This window comes from Hyposmocoma kahamanoa, unplaced genomic scaffold (assembly GCF_003589595.1).
Source record: "Hyposmocoma kahamanoa isolate Upper Pololo Valley unplaced genomic scaffold, ASM358959v1 129, whole genome shotgun sequence".
In the NCBI taxonomy this organism is placed as follows: Eukaryota; Metazoa; Arthropoda; class Insecta; order Lepidoptera; family Cosmopterigidae; genus Hyposmocoma; species Hyposmocoma kahamanoa.
Window position 1 is genome coordinate 186171 of NW_020653460.1, and position 12316 is coordinate 198486.

At 36.5% G+C, this 12316-nt stretch overlaps 1 protein-coding gene across 1 annotated transcript in view; it reads right to left on the bottom strand.

Moving 5' to 3' along the window:
• Positions 1–3809: 3809 nt before the first annotated feature.
• LOC113240257 overlaps positions 3810–12316 on the bottom strand; it is a gene marked incomplete at its 3' end in the record, with an annotated part of 9353 nt that continues 846 nt past the window's right edge. Inside the window, exons 2-4 of the mRNA XM_026477513.1 lie at positions 11767–11893; positions 11464–11574; positions 3810–3825 (exon numbers count right to left, since the gene is read on the bottom strand). Coding sequence (XP_026333298.1) covers positions 3810–3825; positions 11464–11574; positions 11767–11893 — 254 coding nt within the window. The remainder of the gene's footprint in view (positions 3826–11463; positions 11575–11766; positions 11894–12316) is intronic.

Consider the following 12316-nt stretch of genomic DNA (forward strand, 5'->3'; position numbering starts at 1 on the left):
AAACTCAAGCACTAGAAATACGACCCTAATGGCAGGGACTTGAGTATGATTTCAAGCGCTTTAAACCATACTCAAATCCCGACTTGAGCATTGAGTAGAGTTGTAGAATACGAGCCTTAGATATAAGTTGATAAGTCCCATGAGCCTGTAATTTCACTGGCATCCTTACCATTTCAAATCGGAACGCAGTAATGCTGACATTACTGATTGGCGGCAGATATAGGTAAGGCGGCAGTACTTTCCTGGACGAACTCTTTCACAAGGAGCCTACTGCTACTAAATCTAATTATTTAATATTATTATTGTAAATTTTACTCACGTGCCTGCCTAAGAGTTGGGCAACTTTGTCATAAGGCAAGATTTTCATTCCAAAGTCACCCCGCTGAGTGCTATACAAACGGGATGAAACCTCAACTATGTTTGTATGTAAATTTTTGTGAATCTGGAATAAAATTATAAAACTGTATCTACACCACACACGTTCAAACCAAAACTGGTCACTAAACTATATGACGCTTTTTCAAATTTTTATGCCCAGACCGCACAAAGGCGGCTGCGGAAGCGTTTCGGGCGCGAGAATTTTTGTAGTTTTTATGAACCTGAAATGCGCGTCTCGGTCGCAAAAATTCTCGCGCCCGGAACGCTTCCGCGGCCGGGTTTAATTACTATGTGAGTGCGAATGACGATTACGCGAATTATGATAGTGCGAAGACGGTTGCGCGAAAGCTTAAATGAGCGAAAGTTCATTTGCGCGAATGGTCCGTTGCGCGAAGCTTAAATGCGTGTTAGTTCATTTTGCTTTAAAGCTGGAAGGCAAATTAATTGTTGCAAGTGCTCCCATGGCTGCAGGTTATTACAATTCGGAGAAAAAACCCGTTATAATTTTTTAAAATTTTCGATAATGTTTTTTTGATTGATCGTAATTAAAGATTGTTTTGTTTGGTTAATTTAAACAAAAATAAACGTATTATATTGATTATGAAAGCTTTGCATTGCAAAGAATCGCAACAACTTGCAGCTATAGGAGTACTTGCAACAATTAACATGCCTTGCCTTGCAATAATTAGCTTTCGCAAATGTATCTTCGTGCTATCGTCATTCACGCATTTAAACTTTCGCGCAACTGACCATTCGCGTAAATGTACTATCGTGCATTTAAGCTTTCGCGCGATCGTCTTCGCACTATTGTCATTCGCATAATCGGCATTCGCACTCTCGTAGTGCATCATCCGCGCGCGGGGTGACCGCCTCTGTGTGGCCATTTTTAGAAAATTTAATCGCCATTTTCCGAAAGTTGCCTTTTTTGTTTAGTGATGAGCTCAATGTTTTTTTTTATAACATCAAGTGACGGGACGAACAAGTCGTGCACCTGATGGTAAGCTACACGCCTGTCCATAACAGTTACAGTGCCACTCAGAGCTTTAAATTGCAAAGATCTGAGGGGCACTACCACTGCGCCTGTCACCCTGAGACAGAAGTTGACAAGTCCCATGTGCCTGTAATTTCAATATGTGCGATATGATATCGATACCCGCCAAGTTAGTAATTGAAAAACACTCAGTAATGTTATAGTATTGTTTGTAAAAGATTTTTTTTCAATTTTGCAGAGACTGGTTCTAGCACTAAGTTAAGCATGTACTTATTTCAAGGCGCCTCGTCTCTATTTCCTTAAGGTTATGCTATAGTGTGTGCGCCTGAGTGTGTATTATGCGAAATAGAAGGACATTGGATTAAATAACAGAGACAATGTGAGTAAATATAGATAATATAATATGGACGCTGGAAAGATAATGTGCATTTAGAAAATATCACAAGAGAGCGATTTAAAGTTTCTTGTTTTTTTTAAGAAAAGAATAATAATTCTAATTTTGTGTGTGATATGGAAAACTAAAAAGGTTCAGTTTTTCCATTTAACAAATGAAGTTAGAGTTATGAATTATTTTTCTTAAAAAAAGTAGGTAACTTTAAATCGCTCTCCTGTAATATTTTTCAAATGCACGTTGGACGTGTTACCTTTCCAGCGTCGATATCATTATCGTTCCCTTGATATAATAAAGCCACGAGTAATATACGTCAAAATTGCTTAAACCATACGCAGTTGTAAAAATAATACGAATTACATGAAACAAATTATGTAAGTAGACATGTGAAATTTTATAGCTCTCCTATTTGTGCATAAAAATAAGAATAAAATAAAATACTTTAAACCTTTCTTCTGAAAAGTTACCATTTTGCAGATGTGACCTTATTACATCAATGGTACTTTACATCCTCATGACAGAGTACTGTGATCATCAAATCATAATCTCGGAGAGGGCAATTTGCGGTAAAATGGAGATGCCAGTTGAATAGTCCAGGGAAAGAATGAGTCACTGGAGGAGAATTTTAGGAAAAAATAATTTTTAATTAGAAAAACTTTGAAATATTGTTGAAAAGGACACCCACAACAACTACCCGAAATGAAATCAATGCTGACTAAATGTGTGTAACGCTGTGTAACTCATTTTTAACTTTTCTACCATTTAGAGCGGTTACACACGCGCGCGATATTAAGCAGCGATGCAAGCGCGCGACAACATCGATACTGCTACTACCTGAAATAAAGTCGGTGCTGACGTCAATGTACGCCAACAATATGTAATCTATTTTAACTTAACTTTTCTACCATTTAGTCGCAAGCATTTTTATGACTAATGGTAAAAGCTAAGTTTTCAGGACATTGAACCTTATATTAACCTTATATTTTTGATTTAAGGCCCATTTAGATGGAGAGAGTTTCTCGCACGCTTCGTGACGAAAACTCGTAGGCGATTATCGTAAGCAATAACCGCCATAAGATTATCGTATCACATTCATTCAGGCAAGAATTAAAATCTCGCCTACGGTTATGTCATACGAGATTCGCAAGCAACTTAATCGCCTCCTCGACTGTTTACACAGAGAAATATGTAGTAAGGAGATTCTTGCTTACGAGTTTTCGACTTGTCTAAACACGATCTCGTATGACATTTTTCCAAGTTCATACGATTATCTTACAAATCGGTTCGAATCGTTTTGAGTGCGAGAATCGCCATTCAGTGATTACTGCGGTATTGACTATGGACATATCGAAATGACGCAAAAATCATTCAAATTTGGAGTTCCAAATGACAATACTGAGTTCATTGCATTGTAGAGAAATATACATTTTTTTTTTTTGCAAATTTTATAACATTCTTAATCCAATTTTTTTTTTTCGTTTTCGTTTCATTAATTCTTGTCTTAGAAAAGCAGTGATAATCAAAACACCCTCGCGCACTGCACTCGTAGTAGAAACAGATGGCACAGAAACTCGAAATACGATTTTTGCTTTCGAGTTCTGTTTACACGGAGACGTTCAATATTGAAAGGCGAGCCGATTATCGCTCACGTGGACGATCGATAATCGCAAATGTTTAGACGAGGAAAGTTTTTTATATTCTTTCGATAATCGTATCTTCGAGACGACAAACTCTCTCCATCTAAATGGGCCTTTAGGCAAATTACGGTCAGCGTTTACCGAACTGGATGGCGGTACCATTCTTTTCCTGATCTCTTCAGTTGTATTGTAGCTGTGCATCCTGCTGCAGATCTCGTACCCCGCATGGATTTCCACGTCTACTAGCGTCCCCAGCTCGCTTTATCTGCACACTTACCTCAATGGCATAGTCATGCTTCCTGTAGCTGAATGTGCCTGTATACTTTTTTGTCTCGTCAGGCATAACGACAATTACATCGTGACCTACGGTTACTTCATGGAAGTTTAGCATTCCCGAAATGGTGCCAGTAATTTCCTGTGTGGTAGAACTGGAAAAAACAATAAAGATACATAAAGCTGCCTTTCCACCAGAGTTGTGCGAGGAAGCGAGGCGTTGTGAGGACGTGTAGCGGCGCTGTGAAGCGATGTTATGTTTACCAATGCTAAGAGTGGCGGCGATGTGTCAGTGTCAGTAAGTGTCACACTTTCAGTAGCTCTAGTTTCCTACACCGTTTTGCACACATTCCTCGCCCGCATCCCTCGCACAAATTCCTAATATTGTAATTCCATTTGTTAAATAAATTTAAAAAAATAATTTAATATTTGTTTCTGGTCCCTATAATTCTACTATGGAACCAAGGGTGGAACTAACGGTCCGAAAGGAATTTAATTCCAAACTGTACGTACTACGGATAACAAAAAACAACATTTGCCATGGAACTATTACGTAATGGAACGACGGCATAAATGATTGCCTCTGTACCATCAATGGAACTGTCTGATGCTACTACGCTAAAGAAAGGTCCTCGCACACATCTCTCGCTATTTTGTATGTACAAATACTTAGCTCCGCTAGCCCTTTTCCACCCGAGCTGCGCTAAGCGAGGCTAGGACAATGTTGTAATCGTGTTGGTAGATTTTTTTCCTAGCACACCGCCTCGCTACGTCGCACATCTCTGGTGGAACGGCAGCCTTAGAAAACATTAGAGACTACGAGAACCTACGTCTGTGCCAGGGCGACCTCTCTATCAACTACGTTACAATTACAGTCAGCAGACTTTACGAATTTGTCTATACGTTTGTTAGAGATATTTGGTTTTGGTAATAATGGATTTTTTGCCTTAGCGCCATCTGTGAGAAATCTATGAAAGTATTTTCTTCACACGACTATGTAGGTCCAGGTAGCAAAGAGTACATTATACTTAACGGGTATCAATGACTTTATACTTTTTGATATCAGATCAAGGGAAAAAGAGATCTGGTATCTGTGCGATTCAGAGTCAGCCACCTCGTTTACCTTGGTTTGCAGAGTGCGATTAGAAAAATAGTTGTCATCGCACTAAGGATGAGAACCGGACACGTTCCATTAAACAGTTATGCCTTCTTAATGAAAAAAATCAATTCTCCTAATTGCGAGTTATGTGGAGTAGTGGAAGATGTATATCATTTGTTACTGGAATGTGTCCGGTACGAACAAGAGAGGGCGGCGTTGATGAGAGACCTGCAGATCAACAGAACGTCCTTGCGTACTATAAATTGTATATTTAGCAATCCCCACACGAAACAGACAAAAAGGCTATTACTATACAACGTATAAAAGTTCCTAAATATAAATAAAGATAAAAAAATGATATTATACTTGTTAAACCCCTGATGGGTAACGCGGGAAGTACTTTTAACCGACTTCAAAAAAAGGCGGAGGTGAGAACCTCCGATATTTCGACTGTATTTTTTTGTATGTTACACGATAACTTACGGATTTTCTGAACCGATTTTGATGATTCTTTTGTTGGAAAAAAGATACTCAATATTGGTTCCATTTCAATTTGAAGAAAATATTCCATCTCTAAGGGTGGCAAACTAGGGGATGAATCCGGTTTCGCGCACTTTCCGGTAACCGATTTCAATAACACTTGGCAAATAGATGTAATTCCGAGAACTTTTGTGGTAGGTTTTTTTTGTACTCTGTACTGATCGTTATTTGCCTATACATTACACCTTATCCATAACTTCATTCTTTCTACTGGCATACAGGGTTCATGTTTTTATTTATTTATTCAAGCTTTTGAATTGTTATTTTCGGAAATTGCTGTGAACACTACAGAATCATTAAATTCCTCCCCTTCTCTTGCTATTGATCTCCTAAAGGAAAATGTTAACGTTTGTGGCAGTTTATTTAATTTCCGTCATGTTAACCCACAAGACATCATAAAAGCTTCTAAATCAATACATGTTAAAAAAACTGGATCTCTGTTGATCTGAAAGATCTCTGGGGCATATCAACTAACGTTATAGACTCAGTTATTGATCTTGTTTCCCCACATTTAGCTGTAGCTTGCAATAGGTGCGTTGACGAAGGTGTTTCTCCCAATTTAATGAAATACAGCAAGGTTATACCCTTATTCAAAAGCGGTAGGAAAGTTGATCCTAGCAACTATAGGCCCATTTCAATTCTACCAGCTTTAAGTAAAATATTCGAAAAGTTTACGCTGACTCAATTACTGTCCTATGTTACTATTGCTAGACTAGTTTACTTTAGTTACTTTCATAGTATAATGTCCTACGGGATTCTCATGTGGGGTAAAGCGGCAGATATTCAAATCATATTTGTATTGCAAAAACGAGCGATTCGTTCTGTGTACCGTCTAGGCTCTCGGGTTTCTCTCAGAGAAAGGTTTAAGGAGACTGGTATCATGACTGTGGCATCACATGTTTACTCAAATATTTTATATGCCCGTAAAAATATACATAATTTCAATAAGAACGAAGATATCCATAATATTAACCTTAGTGCTAAGTCCAAACTCATGGTACCACGATTTCGTTTAATCAAGGTAAACGACTCTTTTATGGAGAACTGTATACGTTTTTACAATAAGATTCCAATAAAGATTTCAATGAAGATCAATAAGATTAAAAAGTCATACTACAAATTTGAAGACTACTTGTTAGATAAATATGTATGGAAAGACAACGCAGCTCCAGAATCCACACAAATTTGATTCAAAGTGTATACCATAGCATTTAAGTTTATTTGAAAAGTGCAATCTCTAGAGTTTCTTGCTCGTTCTTCTCAGAGAGGTCAGCGTAGTAAACGAGCAGTATCTTAAATGTGACGTTTTCAAGTGTAAATTTATTTTACCTATGGAATAAATGATCTTTGACTTTGACTTTAAATACGTTTAGTAGTCAATCCGTGCCTCTAAGAAATCAATTTCGGTTTCTGATAAAGTACTTGGCAAAAAAAAGAGACGCCAGCGTCATCTATTATTTACGACGTCGTTCTTTATGGATACAAAAAACAAAAATTTACGTAGTGATTAGACCTTGCCAGGTATCTTTACAGCTACCAGAGGTTGACAAGAGATGTCACGTAATAAATTAATGTAATATTGGTAGTAATGAATTTTAAAATGTCTTACTACCATAATATCGAGTATTTTCGTTATAGACTTTTAAACTTCTCTTCATTGACTTACAATTATACGGACGTCGGGTCCGCTCTAAAAAGTGTCCGAACTTATAGGGCGTTAAAATCGTATACAGAGCGTCATTCACGCTTTAGTCTTCGTTTGTTCGACTGACAGCGAAGCAAGCAAAATTAGACAGAACTGCGATGACATTACAATTTAAATTCAACGTTTTAGCTTTTTCATATTCCTTTATATGTCACCACGTTTAAATAGGTTGACTTGGGACATTTTTTTCGTGGTTTTTGTATTAGACCCGTCGTCCATTTATTTTGTAAGTCAATGCTTCTCTTCATAAAAGTTGTTATTTTGCAAATGTTATTTATTACCAAGGGCGAGATTTGTTTTTTTTCAAACAAACCAACGTTTCGGGGTTTTTACAGTTCCCATGGTCAAGGGATTTGGATCTGAATAAAAATCCGACCTCAAAAGTCATTCATCCTCTAGCTTGCCACCCTTAAGAGGTGGAATACAAAAATAATCATTAAAATCGGTTTACAAATGCCGGAATTATCGCGTAACATACATACAAAAAAACATAGAGTCGAATTGAGAGATTTCTCCTTTTTTTGAAGTCGGTTAAAAAATAGTTTTCTTTTTCATTATGTAGCAATCGTGAAAACTTGAGAACTCGTCAATCTATCGGAATATAGTAACGAAATAAATATAATATAAGATAATCAGGGGGCCTACCACAACCTTTCCAAAAACAATCTTATGTCAATGTAAGCTTAAAGTACGTTTATTGTAATATTACTCATATTCGTACCATGGCGAACCTGTCAACCAAGTAATGTATTATTGCTAAAGTGATTGAAAGAACGAATGATTTCCCAATATTGTCTATTCCTTACTAAAAATAGAAAAGGGATAACGCTTGTGAACCATATAATGCCATCTCTTTCTTTTTTGATGTTTCGAATTGTCTTATCGTAGTATAATGTTTAGGTACTTATTGTTATTTACATTCAGAGAATTTTGACTGTTAAGAAAAGAAAAGTTGCGAAATCATTCGTTCTTTCAGTCACTTTAGCAATAATATATTACTTGGTTGATAGGTTTGTCATGGTACGAAAATGAGTAATATTAGAATAAGCTTAGTTTATGCTTACATTGAAATAAGATTGTTTTTGGAAAGGTTATGGTAGGCCCCCAGGTTCCAATTTAGAAACGTCTGTTTGTAAATTAGATAATAAGACATTTATTCACTCTCTCACTAAAAGGAAGGTTGTATAATTCCACACTTTCCATTATTTGAATTAAGCTACAGGTTAACTACCTTAAGTGAGACTGTAGTCCATATAAGGTAACTAGCCCTGTGCTGTAACACATCAGATCTGTAGATCTCCGGCTCCCACCCTATACAATTCGATTTTTTTTGTAATGAAAAGTATAAATACGCTGTTATAGTAAACAATGTGGTGACGAGTCGAGTGTGTGTTTTTACAAGTGCTCGCATGTGTATGAGTATGCAGTGAATATGAATATTATGTTATAACTATATGAATACAAAGATCGAATACTTAGAAAAAATTAATTCGGTCCGACCGGATTCGAACCGATGTCTTCTAGCGAACCGTGCCAGACTCTATGCCAACTAAGCCACGGGACGAACCAGCGGCTCTCACGAATTTTTCTATATGCTTGTTGTCGTATCTTTGTATTTGATTTTGCAACGACTTATTAGCCGTAATGCCATCTATGAGAAATTTATGAAGTATTTCGTCACGCAGTTAGATACCTTTACAGCTACTAGCCTCGATTAGAGATGTCGCTATTCACTGTATTTAATTTTTTTATTCGATATTTAGAACACTTAGAAAAAATTCCTTCGATTCGGCCGGATTCGAACCGACCGAAAATAGGACTTGTCAAGTTATGTCTCGCGAAGTGGCAGTGCCCCTCAGATCTTTGCGATTTAAAGCTCTGAGTGGCACTGCAATGATTTCGAACCCCAGGGTCCCGCCGTTTCGGTCGTGACCGGTACGAAGTCGTACATCGGCTCCAAGGCACAATATTTTTGCGTGCTTTTATTTATTTATTTATTTATTGAGGAATGACAAACAATTGTACATGGTGAGTTATACGGAATAAAAATATCGGTTTAGCTAATAGTACAATCAACCACATCATCCAGATTACTACATGAATATAAAATTTTAAATTGAAGCATAATCGCTAATTTAATTTTTAAAAGTACAATGCTGACAAAGAAAATAATTTTAAAAGTACAATGCCGACAAAGAAAAAAGTTTAAGAAACAAACAAACTTCATAACATTACTAAGTACAGTTAAAAAAGAAACAGTTTCATAATCCACTACAGTGTCATACCCAATGCTCCAGTAACCGCTCTCTTAAATTTGTATTTAGACAGATAAAAAATGTCTACTTCCGACAATAGCTCATTATAATGCTTTACCCACTAACCTTGAAGTTTGTCTTAAGTCGAAACAACCACAAATGGCTTTGGTTGCTTCCACATAACAGCGAAAGTGTTGAATCAATCAGTTTGAAAAAAATATATAGTAAAATTGAGGATACACTCTGGTTACTATATGGGGTGAAAATACGAATCCTAAAAATTTTCACAGCAGAAAAAAAGACAAACTTACTTCGAAATTTTACAAGAAAATTACTGTATTCAATACATTGATTTACAAATAAATGGACGACGGGTCTAATGCAAAAACCACGAAAAAAATGTCCCAAGTCAACTTATTTAAACGTAGTGACATGTAAAGGAATATGAAAAAGCTAAAACGTTGAATTTAAATTGTAATGTCATCACAGTACTCTCTAATTTTGTTTGCTTCGCTGTCAGTCGAACAAACGAAGACTAAAGCGTGAATGACGCTGTGTATACGATTTTAACGCCCTATAAGTTCGGACACTTTTTAGCGCGGACCCGACGTCCATATAATTGTAAGTCAATGATTCAATAGGTTTATATTATTATCAATAGAATTTTGTTGTAAATTGTTTCTTCCGGAGTGCCCAATTAGCCACCGGAGTTTTGTTGTGAGACTGTGGCGTGCCAGTCGCGTGTCTGTACCGCTTCAGTAATTTTTAGTTCACTTACATACAGTTGGAATTCCGTTTCGAAATTCCGTTTCGGAATTTTGAAGGCAGCAAAACCATATAAATCACGGACTTGTCACACACATACAGCAGTATTTAGTTCGATATTTTCTCCGTTTCGAAATTCCATATGGTGGCTTGTATATTTGGGATCCCTCACGAAAAAAACCATTTCGAATGCAAGTCTTCCATAGATTTTGCAGGGTCGCAACACACTCGTAAATTTCGTACGTATTTTCGCTGCTAGAACATCTGGACTCAATATATCACGTCTCTCAATTGAGTCTTGTTATTCCAAACGGAAATAAACGTATGTACATGTGTGTGATATTCGAATCGATATTCCGAAATGGAATTCCGCTCGGTATGTTGCCGGCCTAATTGTGACTGCATAAGTGACGTTTAATAGTTAACGTGTAATAGTTAGCTATTATATACCAGTAGCATTTTACTAAAACGCCACCTGATAGTGAATGGCTGAACCAGGATGAAAAAAATACTGAAATATTGTAATATAATTCTTACTCAAGTGACTGTAAGTTTAATTTTGTTAAATTTTAAAATTGTGTTACGCCGTTTTCACGTTTTAAGCCATACACAATCAAAATATTTTAGTTATGGTTATAGATAATCTCAGTACAGAGTACTAAAAAAACCGACCTCAAAAGTACGTGGAATTACATATAATTACCAAGTTATATTGAAATCGGTTACCGGAAAGTGCGCAAACCCGGATTCATCCCCTAGTTCGCCACTATACGGGACTTGACACAGGAGATAATTGAAAATCTGTTCTCACTACTCAAACTATATAGAGAGAAACGCCTTGCATTAAAGAATAGCAAAATCAACCATTAAAATAATTGCTCATTATACTAAAATTTAGGCGCTATTTATAAAAATGAATCTTCATGCGTGGACAGCCATCCTTAGAGGTGGATGATTTTCTTCAAAATTAAACGGGACCACTATGGAGGTGCCCTCTTTTCAACAAAAAAATATTCATGAAAAATGGTTCTCAAATACCGGCGTTATCGCGTAACATACATACAAAAAAAAAACATACAGTCGAATTGAGAACCTCCTCCTTTTTTTGAAGTCGGTTAATAATAGAGCGTAAAGTTTGAATTGCACACAAGCTAAAAAGTGGCGACATCGGTACCCGATCTTACATAGCGTCATTACATATCTCCCCTTTGTTCTATATCTATGGTCACTATAGTGGCGCTACAACTGCGCTTCCAAATATTACATGAAAAGTAGTACTGGCGCGGCAGCAGTGCTTAGACTATATTTTTTTCCATCCTATATGCAGGAGCGCCACAGTGGCGTTTCTATGAACGTATGACTTGAAGTCGCCCTAAAACATAAAGTTCAATAGGTTTTAGACCCAGGGAACACAAATTAGCATACTAACTTTGTATCGAAACGTTGTCGAATGTCCCTGAGATCGATTCTCTCTATGGACATCAAAAATCCGTCGTGGTAAGTCGCTGTCGCTTCAAAATTCCAGTCGTAAATAGTTTGCCTGAAATTAAAAAACGCATATTATTACATATAGTATATAGCTGCAACCAGTGATGGTCATGGAAAAATGTCCGTAGGTCACTTGTGATCAAACAAAATGAGTAAATTTCAAAGCAACAGACGAATATGTGTAAAATCGAGTTAATGTGTAAACGGAGGACGTTAAAAAAATCATATATGATAGATATTTTACTTAATTGTTTGCGTGTAGTTTATCATTTTAAGATTCCACCATCCATGTTTTTCTAGTTCGTACACTGTTTCTTGGATTAATTCCGTGAAATATGCAACGTGATCCACAAACGTGAGATTGTTTGATGCTGTAAAATTAAATCATCGTTAAACTGTAACCTTTTTTATACGTGACAGGCAGATGAGTTCAATCCACCTGATGTTAAATGGAAAGTGCAATCATGGAACTTAGTGCAGTGTTGATACAATCATTGCCTTAGCCACCTACAATCTGCACGCCCATTCGGTAAAAACAGATTACTTAGAAAAAGACAAAATTCTTTTTATGAAGACAAATTTATTAAATCCAACAAAACGATCCTCTCCCTATAGACGGTAGAGAATAATTACTTGATAATAGTAAAAAAACGTCTCAAAAGTGTATTTTAGTTACAAGACAGAAATATTTAATCCAAGAGCAAATTAATTTACTTCAAGTCACAAAGCCACCCTAGATTCAACAAAATATTTATTTGTTATTAGAAATGTCCGATTTTGATTTGAAAAAAAAA